The sequence below is a fragment of the Moschus berezovskii genome, chromosome 18, assembly GCF_049115385.1.
Source record: "Moschus berezovskii isolate FMDL1 chromosome 18, NW_MosBer_1.0, whole genome shotgun sequence".
Lineage (NCBI taxonomy): Eukaryota > Metazoa > Chordata > Mammalia > Artiodactyla > Moschidae > Moschus > Moschus berezovskii.
Window position 1 is genome coordinate 53,564,100 of NC_142477.1, and position 24,235 is coordinate 53,588,334.

At 36.6% G+C, this 24,235-nt stretch overlaps 1 protein-coding gene across 2 annotated transcripts in view; it reads left to right on the forward strand.

The window, feature by feature from the left end:
* Positions 1-24,235, forward strand: part of MTREX (Mtr4 exosome RNA helicase) — a 104,387-nt gene that overhangs the window by 43,364 nt on the left and 36,788 nt on the right. For both annotated transcript variants that reach the window (XM_088827690.1, XM_055422043.2), the window contains exons 13-18: positions 856-966; positions 2,781-2,882; positions 4,981-5,106; positions 8,608-8,758; positions 18,888-19,060; positions 19,661-19,729. In XM_088827690.1, the coding sequence (XP_088683816.1) occupies positions 856-966; positions 2,781-2,882; positions 4,981-5,106; positions 8,608-8,758; positions 18,888-19,060; positions 19,661-19,729 (732 nt within the window). The remainder of the gene's footprint in view (positions 1-855; positions 967-2,780; positions 2,883-4,980; positions 5,107-8,607; positions 8,759-18,887; positions 19,061-19,660; positions 19,730-24,235) is intronic.

Below are 24,235 nucleotides of genomic sequence, written 5' to 3' on the forward strand. Positions count from 1 at the left end.
GCCAACAGTCCTTGTCTGAAAAGGGCTTGGGTATCTTGGGGCACATGTGTGTGCCCATCTCAGCCTTCACTGATGAGTCACGCTGACCCGTGAAGTCTGTGCTAATAAGAAAATTTAATGGCATTTAATAATGTTAATGAGATAGACCTCTAGAGTAATTTATTTGTTTTAAGATAAATACAGGTGCTAGTGGTAAAGAGCCTGCCTGCCAGTGCAGGAGACATAAGAGACATGGGTTTGATCCCTGGGTCGGGAAGATCCCCCTGGAGGAGAGCATGACAACCCACTTCAGTATTCTTGCCTAGAAAATCCCATGGACAGAGGACCCTGGCAGGTTACAGTCCATGGTGTCACAAAGAGTTGGATATGACTGAAGCGGCTTAACAATACACACACAGTCAGGAGGAGCCCCTGGGGAAGAAAATGGCAACCCACTCAAGTATTCTTGCCTAGAAAATCCCATGGACAGAGAAGCTTGGTGGACTACAGTCCATGGGGTCGTGAAAGAGTTGGACACGACTTCACTACTAACAACCAAATATTTATATTAAATATGCTTTATAGTTATTTATTCCCTTTTGGTTTGAGTTGGCCAGTATTGTTTATTTTGCACAAATACAAACTTTGCCAAAGTTTATTTAAAACATTCATATTAAAACTGTGACAGAATTACATTGTGTTTTGTTTTTAATAATCTGGGAATATGGGTTTGGTTTTTGCTTTTTTCTGAAAAAGTTGTATAATGTTTCTTTTAACAGGATTCTTTCTTGATTACTTACTTTGCTTGGTTAGTTTCACATTTGAAAAGTTTTTTTCCTCACATCTTTTAAAAAATATAATTTAATCCAATTGTAGGTTGAAAATGTACTTCCTCTCTTGAAACGGGGGATTGGTATTCACCATGGTGGTTTACTTCCGATTTTGAAAGAAACTATAGAAATTCTCTTTTCTGAAGGATTAATAAAGGTATGATTTTATATTTATTTATTATGCCCTAAAATTGTGTTTTGTGGGCAATTTGAAAATTATCAAGAACACTTTTCATAGGCAACTTTTTTTTTTATTGTTGTTGTTTTTAAGTAAGTTGAATGGAATGACTTGGGTGATGAACTTGATTTTTGTGTGCAGTGTTACACTTCATAAATTTTGGACTATATGTGGAAGTGATTTGTTTCATTTTCTAGTCTTCATTAATTTGGCTGCGCTGTATCTTGGTTGCCACGTGAGGGATCTTTGGCTGTGGCGTGCAGGGTCTGTTAGTTGCAGCAAGTGAGCTCTTGGTTGTGGCATGTGGGATCTAGAGTCTTAGCCACTGTACCTGCCACCAGATAAGTTCCTCTTCTCCTAGTCTTAAAGTAAGAAATGGTATCATTACTGAATACAGTGTCAGATTTTCCAGGTGTTGTTTAATTATCATACCTAGAGTTGATTCTGTAAGTGAACTCCTTTCTTTATACAGATTAAAAGGACTAGTTTAGAGAAAACAAGGAGAATTGCTGGTTAGACTTGTGAAAGAGTTATTTAGGATGTTCTCATTTAAATTGAAGAGAGTCTAACTTAATTTTTAATATTATGTCAATACCTGTACCCAGTAACAGACTATTGAAAATGGAAAACAACTCCAAAATGTTGTCATAAACCTTTATATGAGTCAAATTATTTTGTTTAAAACTCAAATTAGAGATTTGTCATGAGAACTTTAGTACTAAATAGGATTTAAAAGAAATTTACTCACCCTAAAAAGACCATACTTAAACTATTTTAGATAAAGAATTGGTCACTATTTATACCTGGGTCCTGGTAAGGCCCTGTTGATGTTCTTACATAGATTGCTTATTTTGTTTAGGTCCATTTTAAGGAATCTTTTAAGTATAGTGTAGAAGTCAAATCAAGTAACTGTACATAAAGTAAAACATTAAAGACCCCCATTCCTTTCACTTCCCAGAAATATCTACTAGGATACATACAAATAATACATGATTTAATTTTTATACAAAAGTGATTATATTACCTGTATTATTTAATTTTGCCATATGCATTGCTCTTCATTCTTTTTAACAGTTGAATAGTATTCTGTTGAGTTGATGACATAAAGTTTTTTTTTATCTTATTAGCTATTGATGACAATTTAGATTATTTAATAGTACTTCAGTGACTCAATTTGTACACATACCTTAATTTCTACACATACCTTTGTGTGCTTTTTGTTGGTAAAGTCTTAAATGTGAACTGAAAGTGCCACCGATTTTTAAAGGTGTCTCTGAAACCACTGAATCATCAAGGAAGAAGCTAGGAAATCTTAATATGTTTAGAAAAATATTCTACCGCCTAATAATGCCTTGTCCATTAGGCTGTTAATAGTCTCTCCAAGTTACCACCTCTGGAATTAAAGAAAGACTGTTTTCCCTGAATTAAAATTTTGGGGGGGGTGTAAGGGACATTAAATATAATGTAAATTTATAATAGTAAATTTAATAATTTGAGTATAAAATACTGAAATATACCTGGAGTAGCGTGTCTTATTGTAGAGTTTCGTTAGCAACTAATGGAGAAGGAAATGGCAACCCACTCCAATATTCTTGCCTGGAGAATTTCATGGACAGAGGAGCCTGGCGGGCTACAGTCCGTGGAGTTGTAAAGAATCAGACACAACTGACCAACTAACACACACACACACAAGCAACTGATTTTAAAAATTAATGATTTATTTATACTTGAATATGAGACTAGTTTTTCAGTTTAAAATATGTATTTAATTGTATAATTATTCATTCATTTAGGCCTTATTTGCCACTGAGACTTTTGCTATGGGGATTAACATGCCAGCTAGAACTGTTTTATTTACAAACGCCCGGAAATTTGATGGGAAGGATTTCCGATGGGTAAGTAAAATAATTCATATATTGAAGTAACTTGAAGCTTCAATTGTTAATCACCTAAGATGATTTTGGCTCACGTAGTCTTCAGTTCTAAATACTTAAGAACTTGTATGTGAGCTAATAATTCATTAAGATTAAGTTTTCAAATTCATTCTATCACTTTTTTTTAGTCACAAATTACTTTTGGTAAAAGAGTTTGGTGATAAGTGTGCAAATGAGTCATGACTTTTATTTCTTAAAGTTTGTTATTTAAAACACCTCTACCATAGTGGATACAATTGTAGCTCACTGTTTTACTGTTCAGATTTAAAATGGAGATTTTTAATAGGTTTGCACATATGTCTTTTCTAAAGCAAAAGTTGTGAATCGGAGTAAAAATAAATCCTTAATCCAGAGGCAAGAAACCCCTTCTTACTAAACTTAAGTAAGTGCTGAGGATGTTAAATTTAACACAAAACCAAAACCAAACCAGTTTCTGCTGTGAAGTGACTTAGTGCAGATGCAAGTTATTTTATGGACCCTGAGAAGTACATACAGGAAGAATAAAACACAAGAAAAAAGTCATTTGTATATAAGGGGTCAGGAAAGACTTCCTAAAGAAGACAATCCTAAAACTGAGTGACAAACAGCAGATGGGTATTTACCAGGCAGTCAGTGGAGCATCACGAGAGTGAAAAGCAGGTGGAGGAAGAGAGATTTCTAGTTTTGAGTATTTAGTGCAAACCAAAAATTCATATAATGTGGCATTTGGAGCAAATTATTAGCTATTCCTTTTGTTCTTAATGATTTTTTTCTGCTTAAAGAAATATCTGGCAGTAGTTACTAATCACTAATACACTGAAAAATCTCATGGTAGAATTATAAAGGCAAAGCATTTTTCTTGGTTTGTTTTGAAGTGTGTTGGATGCTAAACAGAAGAGAAATATAAGTATACGGAGTCAGTACCATTTCTTTTTAGACATTTTTACATAGTGTGCAAAAGCTTTATGTAACTTGTGACTTTTTAAATTGAAAGAAGACTAATTCATGTAGAATACAATTTTTAATGGTAAAGTGGATAAAGTCTTCCATGTTTTATATTTTAAGTTAATATAAATTTTTAAATTCTTCATAATTTATCAGTTTAAAAGTAGTTAGTTCTTTGAATAAAATTAATGCTACAAGAAAATAAATAAGTCTTTTGTTACTTTACATACTCCTTGGCCTCCAATGGACCCCAGAGAAGGATATGGAGTCATGAGGGTAGTTGAATTTTAAAAAGGGACTTTTTCTTGATGATTCAGGAACATAATTATGAAATCTAAAGAGCATAATTTTAGATTATGTCAAAATGTAATGCCCTTGAACCTTGTTGAGATTTATCAGACTGTCATTTTGAAATGTTCTTTTCTAATCTTTAAAGTTGGTCTCAAGTTGTTAGGTTTGTTTTTAATGCTATCAGTAATATGCCTTCTAGTAGCACAGTAGTTCATAACCCTTCCTGAGCCAGACATTTTTTGAAAGTCTGGAAATGTTGAACCCTTTCCACAGGAGAAGAGTATGTGCGCTTACAGATAAAATTTTGCCCAGTGTTCAGTTGGTTCAGTTTTAACCTGAAAGACTTTGTGTGGGAGACTTACTAACCTTTCTACCTTAGGTAGTTCTTAATGATGAATGGACTCTTCTGGACGCCAGGGATATACAATGAGAAAATAGAAATTGTGCTTTATGTGTGTGTTTATTTTTATAGTATTCCCATTTGGAAATTAAGAAAATTTATGATCAAGTCAGAATTGATGTTTAGTAGATTTTGGGTCATTGTTTGCTTTCTTAAACTTTCCTGTTTTCCAGAATATCTAGCTTAAAGATATTTTTTGCACCAGTTAATTAGCCAGTATTTCCCCATAGCCATTTGATCATTGCAGAGCTAAAATTTTTCAACATTATTCTTAAATATTGCTTTTTTGTCTTTTTACATAAATCTTTCCTAAAAGTTCATGTTTTTAATCTTGTTTCCTTTCTTCAAATGTATAGCTTGTGCTTGTGTATTTTATGATACAGAAAATCTTAAGAATATGTTTTTTACCAGATTTTCTCCTAAACTTTGATTATTTTTATTCAGATTTCCTCTGGTGAATATATTCAGATGTCTGGTCGTGCTGGAAGGAGGGGAATGGATGATAGAGGAATTGTAATTCTTATGGTAGATGAAAAGATGAGCCCAACGATTGGAAAACAACTACTTAAGGTAACCAAGTTAAGCTTCTGTGCCGTCACCAGGAATTTGAGAAACATACTTCAGGACCACATCAAAGTTAATTGCATCAGTTCAAATACTTTCTGAGTAGACGAATTAATTTACTAAACTATCTGGGCTTAGAAGAAGGTAGAGGAGGGTGCCTGCTCAAATTGCTGATAATTTGTACCCTTACTTTCTATTCTAATAGGAAAAGAGCAAGTCATGCAATGGAGGGGATGGAGGTCTGCAGAGAGGGCAGAAATGTTTATTTTGCTCTCCAAATATAAGATACCTCTATCTGCCCACTCCACTACACAGATTGCTCCTCACCTGTCAGAACTGGAAGTAGGGCAGATGATATCAGTATTTTGCACAATTAACCTTCTTCTGTTTTTGTAAGCCCAGATAGCTTAACAAATTAATTCTACAATCTACCATTCTAATTCATCCTATTGAGAGTGTGTAAATATCCCAATAACAAATTTAAACATATAAGCTTTATTTCAAATTAACCTGCTCATTTTGCTTAATATTTGTGTTTTGGATTATCTGAGATACTTGTTTTGTTTTGAAGAGCTTCTCAAGGAGGTTTGACCTGATTGCTTTCCTTTTCCTTTTCCATGTAGTAAAGAATTATTATGCATATCCCTAGAGAATGCTGTCAGTAAGATAACTTAAATAACATGCATTAAAAATATAAAATTAACTGCCAGCTGATTAGCTACTGAAAGCTTCAAAATATGTAAAGACATGCATAAGCCAGTATCTTAGGACTTGCCTGGAGAATTTGAGATAAGGTTGTGGGAAGCCTGGTATGCTGCAACTAAAATAGGTTAAGGTCTGGGTTTTTTTTTTTTGTTTTTATATGAGTGAAGGGAAAGCTTATCTGTACATATTCATAGTGATCACATGCTATCTTATTTTCAGTTTTAAAGATTAACACTTGGAAACCCATTTTTAGGATCTATGTAACTAACTTTAGTTCTTTGTGTACAGAAAATGGCCAAGACTGAAAAGTTGTATTTTTCTTTTTTAAAGGTTATTTATCTCACTTCACTGCAACTTGGTGTTGTTTAATCAGTAACTTTGCAGTTACTTCTCCTCTCAGTCTCTGACAACTATCATTCTACTCTTTGAGTCCATGAATTTGATTATTTTAGGTACCTCATATAAATGAAAGTATGCAGGATTTGTCTTTCCATTATGGGCTTATTTCATTTAGTATAATGTTCTCAGAGTTCCTCTGTATTGTTGCATATTGCAGAATTTTCTTCCTTAAGTCTAAATAGTATTCTGTTATGTGTATTTAATGACTGTATATATTTTACAGTCATCCTTGGTATTCTCAGGGGATTGGTTTCAAGGACCCTTCCCCCAATACCAGAATACCAAAATCCAAGGATGTTCATGTCTCTTATAAATGTCTTGGTATTTGCATATACCCTGTATATATCCTTTTCTTTAAATCATCTCTAGGTTATAGTATGGAATACAGTGTTAATGCTATTTAAATAGCTGTAAATACAATGTAAATAGTAGCTGGTGCTACATGGCACATTCAAGTTTTGCTTTTTGTAACTTTCTGTAATTTTTTTCTCAAGTATTTTCAATCCACAGTTGATTGAATCCTCAGATAGGGAACCTGAGTATACTGGGAGCAGGCTGTATAACCATATTTTTTAGTATCCAAATTAGAATACTGTAATAGTGAAATAACGGACTATTAATGATTATGCCAGTCAATATATCATGTATAAGTTGGGGTTATCCTGGGGTCACTGGATACAGTGTTATAATACTGCTGCTGCTGCTGAGGCACTTCAGTTGTGTCCGACTCTATGACCCCATAGACAGCAGCCCAACAGGCTCCCCCATCCCTGGGATTCTCCAGGCAAGAACACTGGAGTGGGTTGTCATTTCCTCTCCAGTGCATGAAAGGGAAACATGAAAGTGAAGTTGCTCAGTCGTGTCTGACTCTTAGCGACCCCATGGACTGCAGGCCTACCAGGCTCCTCCATCCATGGGATTTTTCTGCAAGAGTACTGGATTGGGTTGCCATTGCCTTCTACAGTTACAATGCTATGTTGAGTTTAATGTGATGGAGAATTCAGATAGGTGTATTCTGCAACAGCTGGAATATAAAAGAAGAGCTTGAGAAATAAGCTCTTATAATATTGTAGCATCAAATTTCTTAAAGGTAGTAAGAGTGGAAAAGAAAAAGAATAATAAAAAGTTGGTCTGTTTGCAAAATTACAAAGTAGATGAAGTTGTCTTTCATTCCTCTTTCTCAAGAATGTGGTTTTCATGTAATTCCACATTTCCCTTTGACTCTATTTTCCAGGAAAGTGGATACAAATTAAGATTTTTAGGGACTTACTAACCCCCTATGGTAAATGGCTCTTGATTTTTCAGGAATTAAGGAATATGATCATTTGAGACTGTTGGAAGTTCTACTCCTAGTCATAAAATCCTGTATGCGTATATTTATAATTCTGAATGCAATAAGGCTGGCTTATGGATCGCAGTTTAAAAGTTCCTGAATACCTTAAGAGGATTTGCATATTTTGCTCTGCCATTTAGGGATATCAGTGTTTTGTGATACTTCTAAGTATTCTAGCATGTAGCTTCAAGAAGTTGGTCCTTTCTCCTATACAACTACATAATCATTTTCAGTCTTAGAAAGTATTTGCGTCTAGAAAGTAGTATTCCTGGAGAAACATTTTAAGAAAAGTTTAGATCTTTAGAAAGTATTTTGGATATAAACCATATTGCAAGTTAAGGTCAGTCACACTGTTGTGATAAATGTTTTATTTTGCCTAGCCATTAGGCTGGCGCTTCTTTGGTAATAGCTACAGTTAGAGAAAGAGGAATTATCAAAGTGTGGATGAAGAATGGCCTATAAATTTGGGGGAAATACTAGAAAGTTTTATGTCATTCTAGGAAACTGAGAGTTTCAAGATAGCTAGTTTTTATCTGAAATAAATTTAGTGTGCTCTGTCAACATAGGCTAGATTATACAACTATAACAAACCTAAATCTCAGTAACTTAAAGGTTTGTTTCTCCTAATGTGTTCATCGCAGATTTATAAAGGAGAAGCTGATAGAGAAACCACTGTCTTGAATATTAGCAGTCACTGTGCCAGGAGGGAAAATACAGCTTTTTACACCACCAATTAAATATTTGGCCAGGAAGTGATATATCACTACACCTGATTTGCCCTCTACACTGAGGGCAAAATGTGTAATCCTGTCAAGTGCCTAGAAGGCAGAGAGCTAAATGTAGTTGACCAGTAGTATATTAAACACTACTGTCTTATTTAGTGATGTTTTCCCCCCTTCACTTTCCCAAAAAGCTACTCTTTACAACTTTGTGCAGGTCATTTAAAAGAAGGAACTTATTATGTTTCTATAGTATTCTTTAATGTAAATTATTAAGCAGTTTGAGGTTAAAATGTTTGTGTGAATTTATTTGAAAAACCTATAGCATTGAAATGTTTTTTTCTCTCTTAGGGCTCAGCTGATCCTCTAAATAGTGCTTTCCATTTGACCTACAACATGGTTTTGAACTTATTACGAGTAGAAGAAATTAATCCTGAGTACATGTTGGAAAAATCCTTCTACCAATTTCAGCATTATAGAGCAATTCCAGGAGTAGTAGAGAGTAAGTATAAAATTACTGTAATAGCTTTATTTTGGAGAAGGAAATGGCGACCGACACCAGTGTTCTTGCCTGGAGAATCCCAGGGACGGGGGAGCCTGGTGGGAGGCCGTTTGTGGAGTCAGACATGACTGAAGCGACTTAGCAGCAGCAGCAGCTTTATTTAGCTCGGGCAGACTAAATAGCAAGGTTGATGTGTTATTGACTGCTTTGGCCCTTGGTTTTTTTCTGGTAAGCCAAGAATTGGTCCTTACATAAAAGTACAGTAATGTTCCACCTGGAAAATTTTAAAATGAAAGTAAGAAAACCCTTTCAGAACATGATGCTGCGGCTGATTCAAAAGTAGTATACTTTATGGTTATAGACATATCACATGGTAACTCATTTGTGAATAATGATATAGCAAAATTAAGATAATGCTTTCTCAAGTCCAAAAGTAAGTGTTCTATGGGTAATTATGTTCAAGTAGAGTTCTGTGTTGTGTGTTGATCCTTATTTTAAAAGATATCATGGCTGATCATCATTTAGAATTGATTAAAATCTAAAATAGAAGAAAGATTTAAAACGCTGGTTTGGGTAAATCTTGTAAAAATAATGCATAGTCATAAAGAAACACAAATTTTGCAAAAGATACAAAGGAAATTGAAGCTCAGTTGTGATCTCACAGACAGCCACACAGCCAACTGTTAACACTTTGGGTTCTCCCTTTTTTTTTCATACGTATTTTTCATATTTTTTTTCAAAGTCAGGTTTAACAATGCTTTGGTAATAACAGCAGTGCTGTTTATAGTATCAATTGTTAAACATTTACCATATGCCTAGTGTTTTGTTAAATGCTTTACATCACTGACTGACCCATTCTGGTTTTTTAAAGTTAATTTCAAGTATTCTTTGAAAGTGTAGTTTTTAATGACTACATAATTTCACTTTGTAAATGTCCTGTTAGTTATTTAATAATAAAGGCAACAATACCTTTCCATCAAAAGTAGATAGGACACTACCACTCAATTGTCATGTAGCTCAAATTAGACAAAGTATAATAGTGTGCCTTAAAAAAGTGAAAAAGACTTGGAACATTCAAGTAAGTTAAATTCACATTTTGTTTTTTACCCTTACCTAGATGACAGATCATAACTCTTTCCTCTTAATTTCTTACATCTTAATTAAGAGCAGCTTCTTCATTACAAACTATAGCTCTGGAACAAGCTTTGGCATCATTTTACAGCTGTAAAAGAAATAAGGCATAAGAGAAGTTATCAGTGTATTAGGTTACACATTTGATTGATGACAGGTTTGAGATTAGAATCTTGGTTCTGTTCCTAACTAAACCATGCTGTTTTTATTAAAGCATGGATCATCCCTTTTTGATAAGAGTAGATGTAGTAACTTATTTGCCAAACATGGATGAGAAAACACTTGAACTGGCTTATTTTAAGAATAGTGTGTGTGTGTGTGTTAGTCGCTCAGTCGTGTCCAACTCTTTGCGACCCCATGGACAGTAGCTCATAAGACTCCTCTGTTCATGGGATTTTCCAGGCAAGAATACTGGAGTGGGTTGCCATTCCCTTCTCTAGTAGATCTTCCCAACCCAGGGATCGAACTTGGCTCTCTTGCATTGCAGGCAGATTCTTTACTGTCTGAGCCACCAGGGAAGCCCTTTGTTAAATTTCCAGAAGCAAAGCCATTGATTTAATTTTTAAAACACATCATACAAAATTAATCACAAATATATAATTTTAGATCACGTTACATTTTATTGGGTTGGCCAGAAAGTTTGTTCAGTTTTCCATGAGACATTGCAGGAAAACTCAAATGAACTTTTTGGCCAACCCAATATTATTTTCTTTTTAAATATTTAATGCAATTTTTCTTGATAATAAGCCATAGCCTTAGCAAGGAGAAAGGATGATTCTTGTTTCAAAGAATTGTGAATTTAAAAGAGCTATAAATCTGCCTTCATACAAAAAATAATATGTGATAATAGAATTAAAAAATTAACAGAATTTAAGTACAGTGTCGATTTGGGTTTAAATTAAGGAAGTACTGAAATCAGATTGCTACTGAAGAAGGAATGTCATTAATTTTACTTTAGTTCATAGAAATTTCAAATGGCTGTTATTGAATCAAGTATATAGTTATAAGCCACCTTAAATATTTTCACTAAAAATAATGAAACTTTAAAATAGTCCTCCAAGGCAGTTAACACTGTCATTCATGATTAAGATAATTATGCGTACACATGCAGCCAGAAAAACTGAATAATCAAAAGAAATAGGGTGTACCTTGGTGCACTTACTTTTGCTTTTTCCCTTCTTTATAAAAATAGTATATTTGAACAGTTATTAAATTACATTTTAAAAATTGAAATATAGTTGATTTATATAATATTGTGTTAGTTTTAGGTGTACAGCAAAGTGATTTGGTTATGCACATATGTGTATGTGTAAATCTATATTCTTTTTTTAAAAATTGTTTTCCATTATAGTCCATTACAGGTTACTGAATAGAGTTCCTTGTGCTGTGTAGTAAAACCCTGTTGTTTATTTTTTATATGGTTCAGTTCAGTTCAGTCGCTCAGTTGTGTCCGACTCTTTGTGACCCCATGAATCACAGCACGCCAGACCTCCCTGTCCATCACCAAATCCCGGAGATCACTCAAACTCATGTCCATCAAGTCGGTGATGCCATCCAGCCATCTCATTCTCTGTTAATCCCTGCTCCCAATTTATCCCTCCCCAACCCTTCCTGTTTGGTGAAGTTTGGTAAATTACTTTCTAAACTTCACCTTCTATTATTACTTTGTAATTCCATAGGAAATATCCCAGATACAGTAGAGGATAGTGGCAGAATTCTCCAAGTATTTTCTCAATTATGTTGGTGAAAAAGTAATTGTGGTTTTGCTTTGTTGAACGTTGCTGTTTGGTATTGGAATACATTCTTAAATATATGTGGTTCTTTATATTCTGAAATATTCAGATTTAGTTTTAATCTTTTTGTTTATTCATTAATAGATAATGCTATGGTTAGATAGCAAGAGCTGTGGAGCTAGACCTGGATTTAAATCCAGACTACCTCAGCCTTGTTGTTGTATTGTACTTAGTCACTTAGTTATGTCTGACTCTTGTGACCCATAGACTGTAGCCCACCAGGCTCCTCTGTTCATGGGATTCTCCAGGGAAGAATACTGGAGTGGGTTTCCATTTCCTTCTCCAGGGAATCTTCCCGACCCATGAATTGAATCCAGGTCTCCTGCTTTGCAGGCAGACTCTTTACCAACTGAGCTACCAGCCTTAGTTTGCTTTTTTATGCAATTGGAATAATACCTGGTTCATTCAACTCGTGAAAATTAAAGAAGATCATTTATGTTAAATGCTCAGTAAATGCCTATTTTTACTGAGATGGAGAAGTTCTATACAGTTAGCAAAAACAAGACCAGGAGCTGACTGTAGCTCAGATCATGAACTCCTTATTGCCAAATTCAGACTTAAATTGAAGAAAGTAGGGAAAACCACTAGACCATTCAGATATGACCCAAATCAAATCCCTTATGATTATACAGTGGAAGTGAGAAATAGATTTAAGGGACTAGATCTGATAGATAGAGTGCCTGATGAACTATGGACGGAGGTTTGTGACATTGTACAGGAGACAGGAACCAAGACCATCCCCATGGAAAAGAAATGCAAAAAAGCAAAATGGCTGTCTGAGGAGGCCTTACAAATAGCTGTGAAAAGAAGAGAAGCAAAAAGCAAAGGAGAAAAGAAAAGATATAAGCATCTGAATGCAGAGTTCCAAAGAATAGCGAGAGATAAAGCCTTCCTCAGCGAGCAATGCAAACAAATAGAGGAAAACAACAGAATAGGAAAAACAAGAGATCTCTTCAAGAAAATTAGAGATATCAAGGGAACATTTCATGCAAAGATGGGCTCGATAAAGGACAGAAATGGTATGGACCTAACAGAAGCAGAAGATATTAAGAAGAGGTGGCAAGAATACACAGAACTGTACAAAAAAGATCTTCACGACCAAGATAATCATGATGGCGTGATCACTCACCTGGAGCCAGACATCTTGGAATGTGAAGTCAAGTGGGCCTTAGAGAGCATCACTACGAACAAAGCTAGTGGAGGTGATGGAATGAATTCCAATTGAGCTATTTCAAATCCTGAAAGATGATACTGTGAAAGTGCTGCACTCAATATGCCAGCAAATTTGGAAAACTCAGCAGTGGCCACAGGACTGGAAAAGGTCAGTCTTCATTCCAATGCCAAAGAATGCTCAAACTATCGCACAATTGCATTCATCTCACACGCTAGTAAAGTCATGCTCAAAATTCTCCAAGCCAGGCTTCAGTAATATGTGAACCGTGAACTCCCAGATGTTCAAGCAGGTTTTAGAAAAGGCAGAGGCACCAGAGATCAAATTGCCAACATCCGCTGGATCATGGAGAAAGCAAGAGAGTTCCAGAAAACCATCTATTTCTGCTTCATTGACTCTGCCAAAGCCTTTGACTGTGTGGATCACAATAAACTGGAAAATTCTGAAAGAGATGGGAATCCCAGACCACCTGACCTGCCTCTTGAGACACCTGTATCTTGGTCAGGAGGCAACAGTTAGAACTGGACATGGAACAACAGACTGGTTCCAAATAGGAAAAGGAGTACGTCAAGGTTGTATATTGTCACCCTGCTTATTTAACTTATATGCAGAGTACATCATGAGGAACGCTGGGCTGGAAGAAGCACAAGCTGGAATCAAGATTGCCGGGAGAAATATCAATCACCTCAGATAGGCAGATGACACCACCCTTATGGCAGAAAGTGAAGAGGAACTCAAAAGCCTCTTGTTAAAAGTGAAAGACGAGAGTGAAAAGGTTGGCTTGAAGCTCAACATTCAGAAAACGAAGATCATGGCATCTGGTCCCATCAATTCATGGGCAATAGATGGGGAAACAGTGGAAACAGTGTCAGACTATTTTTTTGGGCTCCAAAATCACTGCAGATGCTGATTGCAGCCGTGAAATTAAAAGACGCTTACTCCTTGGAAGGAAAGTTATGACCAACCTAAAGACCAAAAAGCAGAGACATTACTTTGCCAACAAAGGTCCGTCTAGTCAAGGCTATGGTGTTTCCCGTGGTCATGTATGGTTGTGAGAGCTGGACTATGAAGAAAGCTGATTGCTGAAGAATTGATGCTTTTGAACTGTGGTGCTGGAGAAGACTCTTGAGAGTCCCTTGGACTGCAAGGAGATCCATCCAGTCCATTCTGAAGGAGATGAGTCCTGGGTGTTCATTGGAAGGACTGATGCTAAAGCTGAAACTCCAATACTTGGGCCAGCTCATGTGACGAGTTGACTCACTGGAAAAGACTGATGCTGGGGGGGATTGGGGGCGGGAGGAGAAGGGGACGACAGAGAATGAGATGGCTGGATGGCATCACAGACTCGATGGACATGAGTTTGAGTGAACTCTGGGAGTTGGTGATGGACAGGGAGGCCTGGCGTGCTATGATTCATGGGGTCACAAAGAGTCGGACACGACTGAGCGACTGAACTGAACTGAAATGCCTATTTTATTAGTGTTAGTAATGCCATAGATCAGTAAAGCCATTTAAGCTTAAACCTTTCATAAAATTTCCTCAGTACTGGGTGTAGCATTTCCTTTCTCCATCTCTCGCAGGTCTATTGGTTGCACATTTTATATGATACTAATATGTTTTTGGAACCACCACCTCTTTCCCTCAAAAGGGGAAAATTGGTTAGAAATTGTCCTAAGAGTTTATGGGTATATCTCACATGCTGTTTCCTAAGATACTGAGGCTTTCTTATGGCAGTACACTTCAGGGAAACCAGCTTATACTGAGATTCCTTTCCTTTTTGATTGGCTAGAAAGAGATACTGTCCTTAATTTGGGAAAAAGCAGGCTGCACCTAAATTTACTTCCTAGAATGATATGAGGCCGTACAAAACACATGTGATTTCTTAAAATGTCTCTCCAACTTTTGATTCATTAGTTAAGTAGTCTGAGAACAGAAATGCTTTGGAGTGGAGGATGGGGGCCTCAGGCAGAGTCTTTGTGTATATCATCTCTCCATAAACAACCCTGTCAGTGCTTATTTAGTATTCTACCCATACCTGCAATGTTACTTTGTAACTTTTGGTAGGGCAGCAAGATTAGCATCTCAGTGTATAGTTTTCCTTCTCATAGAACCTCTTATTGACTTCAGCCTACCAAATCTTTTTAATCATTATCTTTTTCTGATTATGTTTACTGCTATAACCTGTGTTTAAAATAGCCTTCTATTCTCAAATGAAAGGTACCTGATTCTTGTAAGAAGTAGGGGAGTTCATTAAAAATAACCAGGATGATGCAGTATGCCTCAGAGGGTGTCAAAGACCAGAAGTTAGAGATTGAAAGAAAAAAGAAAAGAAAAAATCCAAAGAGCATGTCTCAGTACTTATGTAGACTTTTGCAGCATCTTGACTCCAGTGTCACTAAAAATAAGCAATTAATAAAAATAAATAGGCATAGAGGAGGACGAAGTAGTCTTCAAACTCTGGGTCTCCTTACACATACAGCCTCCAGCCAGCTTTATAAATGTCTAAATGTGTCTTTCTTAAATTGTGGTGCTCAAAGGGAAATCGTATATTCTGTGTGGGGTCTGGCCAGGGACAAGTACAATAGAAATGTTGTTACTGCTCTTTTTTATTTTTTTAAGAAAGAAGTCAAGTGCAAGAAGAACTGTAGAGAAGATTATTGCACTTGCTGCCCACCTTTGACCCAGAGGATTAATTTTTGGCTATGCTGCATCTTTGTTGCTACTCGAACTTCTTCTTTAGTTGTGGCAAGCAGGGACTACTCTTTAGTTGTGGTGCATCAGCTCTTATTGCTGTGGCTTCTCTTGTTGCAGAGATGGGCTCTAAGTGCATGGGCTTCAGTAGTTGTGGCTTGCAGGCTTTAGGGCACAGGCTCAGTAGTTGTAGCGCATGTCATTAGTTGCTCTGCTGTATGTGGGATCTTCCTGGACCGGGGATTGAACCCATGTCTTTTTTTTGTTTTTTGGAGGCTAATTATTTTACAATATTATGTTGGTTGGTTTTGCCATACATTGACATGAATCCGCCCCGGGTGTACATGAGTTCCCCCTCCTGAACCCCTTCCCACCTCCCTCTTCCCTTTATCCTCCCTCTGGGTCATCCCCACACACCAGCCCCGAGCATTCTGTAACATGCATCTACCCTGAACTGGTGATTTGTTTCACATATGACAACATATATGTTTCAATGCCATTCTCCCAAATCATCCCACCCTCACCCTCTCCCACAGAGTCCCAAAGACTGTTCTATACATCTGTGTCTCTTTTGCTGTCTCGTATACAGGGTTATCATTTGCATCTTTCTAAATTCCATATATATGCGTTAGTATACTGTATTGGTGTTTTTCTTTCTGGCTTACTTCACTCTGTATAATAGGCTCCAGTTTCATCCACCTCATTAGAACTGATTCAAATGCATTCTTTTTAATGGCTGAGTAATACTCCATTGTGTATATGTACCAAAGCTTTCTTATCCATTCATCTGCAGATGGACATCTAGGTTGCTTCCATGTCCTGGCTATTATAAACAGTGCTGCGATGAACATTGGAGTACATGTGTTTCTTTCAGTTCTGGTATCCTCGGTGTGTATGCCCAGGAGTGCGATTGCTGGATCATATGGCAGTTCTATTTCCAGTTTTTTGAGGAATCTCCACACTGTTCTCCATAGTGGCTGTACTAGTTTGCATTCCCACCAACAGTGTAAGAGAGTTTCCTTCTCTCCACACCCTCTCCAGCATTTATTGCATGTAGACTTTTGGATAGCAGCCATTCTGACTGTTGTGAAATGGTATCTCATTGTGGTTTTGATTTGCATTTCTCTGATTATGAGGGATGTTGAGCATTTTTTCATGTGTTTGTTAGCTATCTTTATGTCTTCTTTGGAGAAATGTCTTGTTTAGTTCTTTGGCCCATGAACCTGTGTCTTGTGCATTGGTAGGCGAGTTTTTTACCACTGAATTACCAGAGAAGCCCCTGTGTCAGTTGATTTTTGACAAGTGCTGCTAGGACAATAGAATAGCCACATGCAGTAAAGTGAATTTGGACCCTTACTCCACACTGTAATTGAAAATGGATGGAAGTATTGAATAGAACAGCTGAAACCTTAAAACTCTTTGAAGAAAATATAGGTATAAATCTTCATAAACTTCTGTTTCCCAGTGGTTTCTTAGATAAGACACCAGAAGTACAAACAAAAGAAAAATTGAATAAATAGGATTTTGTCTAAATTTTGAAACATTTGCACTTCAATATACACCATCAGTAATTAAAAAAAACCCACGAAGTAGGAGAAAATATTTGCAAATCATGCATCTGATAAGAGTCTGGTATGTAGAATATATAAAGAGCACTTAGAACTCAGCAACAGAAAGCAAATAATCTAAGTTTCAAATGGACAAAAGATTTGAATAGACATTACTCCAACAAAAACACATAAGTGCATGTAAAGATGCTGAATATTATTAGTCATTAAGGAAATGCATATTATAACCACATTGAGATACCACTTCATACTCACTAGGATGAGTTTTTTTTTTTTAAGTAATTGACAAAATGGTGTGATCGCTGTAGAAAATAGTTTAGCACTGGTTCGATCCCTGAGTTGGGAAGATCCCCTGGAGGAGGGCATGGCAACCCACTCCAGTGTTGCCTAGAGAATTCCCATGGACAGAGGAACTTGGTGGGGTTGCAAGGAGTCAGACACAACTGAACAACTAAGCACAGCAGAACAAGTTAAGCATAGAATTACATAAGACCCAGTGGTGCCATCTACTCACGGGTGTACATAACCAGAAGAGCTGGAAATATGTTCAAACAAAAATTGGTGCATGGAGGTTCATAGCAACATTACAGCCAAAAGGTAGAAATAGTCCAAATGCCCATGAACTGTTAAACAAAATGGTATACCCATATAGAGTGGTGTTATTTCACCATTAAAAGGAATGACGCACTGATACATGCTACACCATGGATGATCTTTGAGAAAAGAAAGAAAGTGAAAGTGAAGTTGCTCAGTCGTGTCCGACTCTTTGCAGCCCCCATGGACTGTAGCCTACCAGGCTCCTCCATCCATGGGATTTACCAGGCAAGAGTACTGGAGTGGGTTGCCATTTCCTTCTCCAGGGGATCTTCCTGACCCAGGGATTGAACCTGGCTTTCCTGCATTGTAGGCAGATGCTTTACAGTCTAAGCCACCAGGGAAGTCAGATCTTTGAGAATATTATGCTAAGTTATGGAAGCCAAAGACAGAAGCCACACGATGTATGATTCCATATATATAGAATATCTGGCATAGGTAAATTCTTGCAAACAGAAAGGTTGCTGGGGTCTAGGGGAAGGAGAGAATGAGTTTGCTAAAAGGGTATGGCATTTTCTTCAGTGGTCGTGAAAATATTCTAAAACTGCTTAACAGGGATGGTTTCATATATTGTGAGTGTACTACATGTCATTAATGGTAAATTTTATGTGTGTTTTACGCCAGTAAAAATACTGTTTGTTCACAGTGGAAATGAGCAAGGAAGGTGGGTCTGCACTCGGTGAAAGATGGCATCGTAGATGTTTAAATTAACTGAAAGAACAGTTGCTGAAAGGCTAGTGTTTTAGCCAGTGGCTGAGTAGAGAGAAAACTAGTTACATTTCTTGCCTTCTGCTTTAGAGCCATAGTACCAGGTGATGGTGGAAGCCTAATGAAATTAGCAGAATGGATTTTTTGCAGAGTCAAAGCGCCATATTAGAAGATCCATAACAGTGCTACTCAATATAACTTTCTGTGGAAATATTCTGTGCTATTCAAGTAGAGAAGTCAACACCCACATATAACTGTTGAGCATTCTAAATGGTACCAGTGGGACTGAAGAGCTGTTAAAGAGAAGGGAGAAACTAGGCAGCATGCTTTATGGGAGTCTCTGAATCCTCAGAGCTTTTAATCTGTGCAATATGTAGTAGTGCAATCCCTACAATTATAGTAGTCGAAGATGTATCCTTGGTATAATCTCATAAGATGTATTTTTTGATACTGTATATGTGTTTTATTTATAGAGGTAAAGAACTCAGAAGAACAGTATAATAAAATAGTAATACCAAATGAAGAAAGTGTAGTCATCTACTACAAGATTAGACAGCAGCTTGCCAAATTGGGTAAAGAAATTGAAGAGTACATTCACAAACCAAAGTATTGCTTACCATTTCTACAGCCAGGTCGTTTGGTTAAGGTATGTCATTTTTATTATAAAATTTTCAATATTTAGTATTTTTTAGATAAAGATTCCGGTATTTTTTCTTACTTTACTTTGGTAGATGCTTCCTGCTACAGTAGTTGATCTGTACTAATTTTGATCGTTTAACTTGTTTCACAGGATACTGATTAAGGAAGAATGGGTCATTTGAAGGCCTTTTAATCTCTACTGGTTTTCATTTGGGGGAATATAAATTGAAGTAGACAGTTTTGGAATTAATATGAAATATTTCTAGTTATGAAATGCTATCCAAGAATAATGCAATTTTAAGACATGGATGAATTCTTTAGTTATCAAAGATTTCACATATATTCCAAACAAATACAAGATGTCATTTTTCACAGTTTTTTGCCAACTAAGAGTTTCCTGTTGCTTCCTGGAAAGCCTGTGAAATTTGGCAGTGATTTCTTTCTGTAGTGTCAGTGTCTTTTTTTTTTTTTTAACAGGGATCTTTCAAAAAATATTTTATCAGGAGAACTCAGAATGTTTTATTAGCCTATAATGTGGGCATGACATCTAAATTGCCTTTTAACGTAAACACTCTTTTTTTACTTACTTGCTTTACTTTCTTTCCAGGTGAAGAATGAAGGAGATGATTTTGGTTGGGGTGTAGTGGTGAATTTCTCAAAGAAATCAAATGTTAAGGTAAACTGTTGTCCTGAAAGTAGAATTGTATATAAATTTTTAGTGAAATGTTTTTTCAGGATCAGAAAATCAATCAGATTAGAAATAGCATTACCTTAAGACAAACTATAATAAAGTCTGTATAAGAATTAATTTTTCAATTAATCATAGATTTTATCCTTTAAAGTGGTATGGTTATTTTCCTAACACTATCACAAATTTTAATTTCATGACTGTTTGACATTTCTTCTCTGAGTTCACCAGTCCTTTTTTATACATTTCCTATAAATTGAATATTAGAAAAAATTAGCATCTGACACTGAAAATTAGAATTTCGATTTGGGTATATATCAGAGACTTAAAAGCAAGACCTTAGGAAAGCTGGTCAATTTTAATTATTCTCTCTAATTCATATGAAGGCAATAATAAAGTTGATTTTGGTCACTATTTATTTAAATACTTTGAAACTGTCACTTATACATAAAATCAAGGATGATTTTAATAATGTTAGAAGAATGATCACCTCAAAATTAAATCAGCCTTCCTGTCTATTATATTTTTTTTACTAGTTGTAGGCACCAACTAAACAGGTGCCAGTAAGTGACCTCAGGCAAGATATTTTGTATCTCCATGCCTGTTTTTCCTTATTTTTAAAATGAAAGGTTTGCATAAGGTGACATTTACACTATTTTAAGGTTGACCATTTCATGAGTTTGTTATCATTAACTTATTAATCCCACCTTTGTGTAAAGGTAATTGAGAATTAAGTTTTGGAATTGAAAGTTAGTTCTGAAATATGTAAAGGAAATTTGAGATACTGATGCCATTTGTTGTGGAGAAATAAAGTTCCTAGGTTTGTGGTAGGTATTTTGATTAATGGTCTATGGTTAATCCTACTGAATAGCTTCTTAAGGATATTTAGTTTACTGTTACCATCTTCATAGATTACTTTCATTAGTAATTATTAATTTACAGAAATTTTTTTCAAAGTATTGTCACACTCATTGTCTCATTTTATTCTAATTTATGAAGCGTTCATTGACTACAGACACAGAATCCCTATACTTACTTGGTGAACATAACATACGGTGAAAATAACATGGCAATATATGAAATACTTCAATAAAGACATAGAGTGCATTTAGAGAAGGAGGAGGAAGATATTTTGTGTGAGCTGTTTGAGATGGCACCTGAGGGGGAAGAGAATTTTTGAAGTTTCAAACAGAACCTCAAACACTGAGTAGAATTTCATTTCATGGATATTCACTGGTGGAAGTAGTATGCAGCTGGTGGAGAGCACTTCAGATTAAGGGAAGGAGAAAAATCAAAGTATTGAAATTAATCACCAAAAGTACTTAAAATACAGATTTTAAGTATTTTGGGTCTGGATTTAAACATTTGAAAGCAGCAGCAGGGCTGCTGCTGCTGCTAAGTCATTTCAATCGTGTCAGACTCTGTGTGACCCCATAGACGGAAGCCCACCAGGCTCCCCCATCCCTGGGATTCTCCAGGCAAGAACACAGGAGTGGGTTGCCATTTCCTTCTCCAATGTGTGAAAGTGAAAAGTGAAAGTGAAGTTGCTTAGTCGTGTCCGACCCTCAGCGACCCCACGGACTGCAGCCTACCAGGCTCCTCCATCCATGGGATTTTCTAGGCAGTAGTACTGGAGTGGCTTGCCATTGCCTTCTCCGAGTAGCAGGGCATTGAAGGTTAATTGGTTGATTGATTTGCTTGGCTTTTATTTTTTTCTTTCAGTTTTATTGAGATACAGTTTATATATAGCATTATATAAATTTAAGGTGTACAACAGAATGATTTGACTTATATATATCATGAAATGATTATCACAATACATTAAGTGAACACCCATCATCACATGTCAATTCATTAAAAAAATTTTCTAACTTTTCCATGTGATGAGAATTCTTAGGATTTATTCTCAACTTTCATTTATAACCTATAGCACTGTTTATTATATATATCATGTCCCTAATATTATATATTATATACATTATGTCCCTAATATTATCTTACAGCTATAAGTTTGTATTTTTTTTATTACTGTCATCTCATTCCTCCTTCCCTCACCCTTGCCTCTGATAACCAAAAATCTGATTTCTTTTTCTATGAGTCTGTTTTTGAAGCATAATTAACCCACAACACTATTAGTTCCTGTTACACAACATGATATATTTCTGTACATTTCAAAGTGTTCACCTTGATACTTTTGGTTGTCACCATGAAAAGATATAGGCTGTATTCCCCACACTGTACAGTTCATGCCTATAAATTATTTGTTTTATAACTGAAAATTTGTATCTCTTAATCTCCCTCACCTGCTTCTTTCCTCTCTCTCCTCCCCCATCCTCTCTGACAACCGTCTCTCTGCGTCAGTGGCTTTGTTACCATTCGGTTATGTTTGTTGATTAGTTTTGATTTTCATATTCCACAGTTAAGTGAAATTATCTCATATTTGTCATTCCCTATCTGGCATATCTCATTTAGCATAACTCCTTCCAGGTCCATCCATGTTGCTGCAAATGGGAAGATTTCATTCTTTTTCTCATGGCTTAGTAATATTCCCATGTGTTTATGTGTGTGAGAGACATCTTTATCCTTTCCTCTATCAGTGGACTCTTGGCTTGCTTCTGCATCTTGACTGTTGTAAGATACACAGTAATGCTGCAAAGAATGTAGGGGTACATGCACATTTCCTTGTGAATAATAGTGTTTTTTTTTCTTCAAATAAATACTCAGGAACAAAATTGCTGGATCATTTGGTAGTTACGTATTTACCTTTTTGAGGAACTGTCATGCTGTTTTCCATAGTGGCTGCACCAGTTTACACTCCCACCAACTGCACAGAGTTCCCCTTTTTTCCACAAGTTCTTATTTCTTGCCATTTTTATAATAGCTATTCTGTAAAATGTGAGACAGCCAGGTAGGCAGCCTCGTAGGCTGCAATCCTTGGGGTCGCTAGAAGTCGAACACAACTGAGCGACTTCACTTTCACTTTTCACTTTCACGCATTGGAGAAGGAAATGGCAACCCACTCCAGTGTTCTTGCCTGGAGAATCCCAGGGACGGGGGAGCCTGGTGGGCTGCCATCTATGGGGTCGCACAGAGTTGGACATGACTGAAGCGACTTAGCAGCAGCAGCAGCAAATGTGAGATGATACGTCATTGTGGTTTTGATTTGCATTACTCTGATGATGAGTGATGTTGAGCATCTTTTCATGTACCCAATGGCCATGTGTATGTCATCTTTGGAAAAATGTCTACTCATCTCCTCTGCCGTTTTTTAGTTAGTTTTTTGTTTGTTTGTTTTGATATCAAGTCGTATGTTATTCAGTCACTAAGTTGTGTCTGACTCTGAGACCCTGTGGACTCGCATGTAGTTCATCTCACTTGCATGTAGTTCGCTGGGCTCCTCTGTCCATGGCATTTCCCAGGCAAGAATACTGGAGTTGGTTGCCATTTCTTCTCCAGGGGATCTTCCTGACCTAGGGATCGAATCTGCATCTCCTGCTTGGCAGGAGGATTCTTCATCACTGAGCCACCTAACCCCTTATTGGATATAACGTTTGCAGATATCTTTCACCATTCAATAGGTGATCTTTAAGTTTTGTTGATAGTTTCCCTCACTGAGCAAAACCTTTTCAGTTTGATGTAGTCCCATTTTTTTTAATTTTTGCTTTTATTTCCTTTGCCTGAGGAGACAGGTCTGAAAAAATATCACTAAGACCAGTGTTAAAGACTTCATTCAGTTCAGTTCAGTCATGTCAGACTCTCCGCGACCCCATAAATCACAGCACGCCAGGCCTCCCTGTCCATCACCAACTCCCGGAGTTCACTCAAACTCATGTCCACAGAGTCGGTGATGCCATCCAGCCATCTCATTCTCTGTCGTCCCCTTCTCCTCCCGCCCCCAACCTTTCCCAGCATCAGAGTCTTTTCCAGTGAGTCAGCTCGTCGCATGAGGTGGCCAAAGTATTGCAGTTTCAGCTTTAGCATCAGTCCTTCCAATGAACACCCAAGATTGATCTCCTTTAGAATGGACTGGTTGGATCTCCTTGCAGTACAAGGGACTCTCAAGAGTCTTCTCCAACACCACAGTTCGAAAGCATCAATTCTTTGGCGCTCAGCTTTCTTCACAGTCCAACTCTCACATCCATAAATGACCACGGGAAAAACCATAGCCTTGACTAGACGGACCTTTGTTGGCAAAGACTTCATTGCCTGTGTTTTATTCTGGCAGTTGTATAGTTTCATACCTTACATTTAAGCCTTGAATACATTTTGAGTTTTATATTTGTGCATAGTGCAAGAAAGTAGTCTGCTTTGATTCTTCCACATATAGCTGTCCAGTTTTCCCCACACCATTTGTTGAGGAGACTGTCTTTACCTCATTGTAGTTCTTGCCTCTTTTGTTATAGATTAATTAATTGCCAGTATAAGTGTGGGTCCATTTCTGAACTCTATTCTGTTCCATTGATCTATGTCTTTTTTGTGTGTCTACCATGCTGT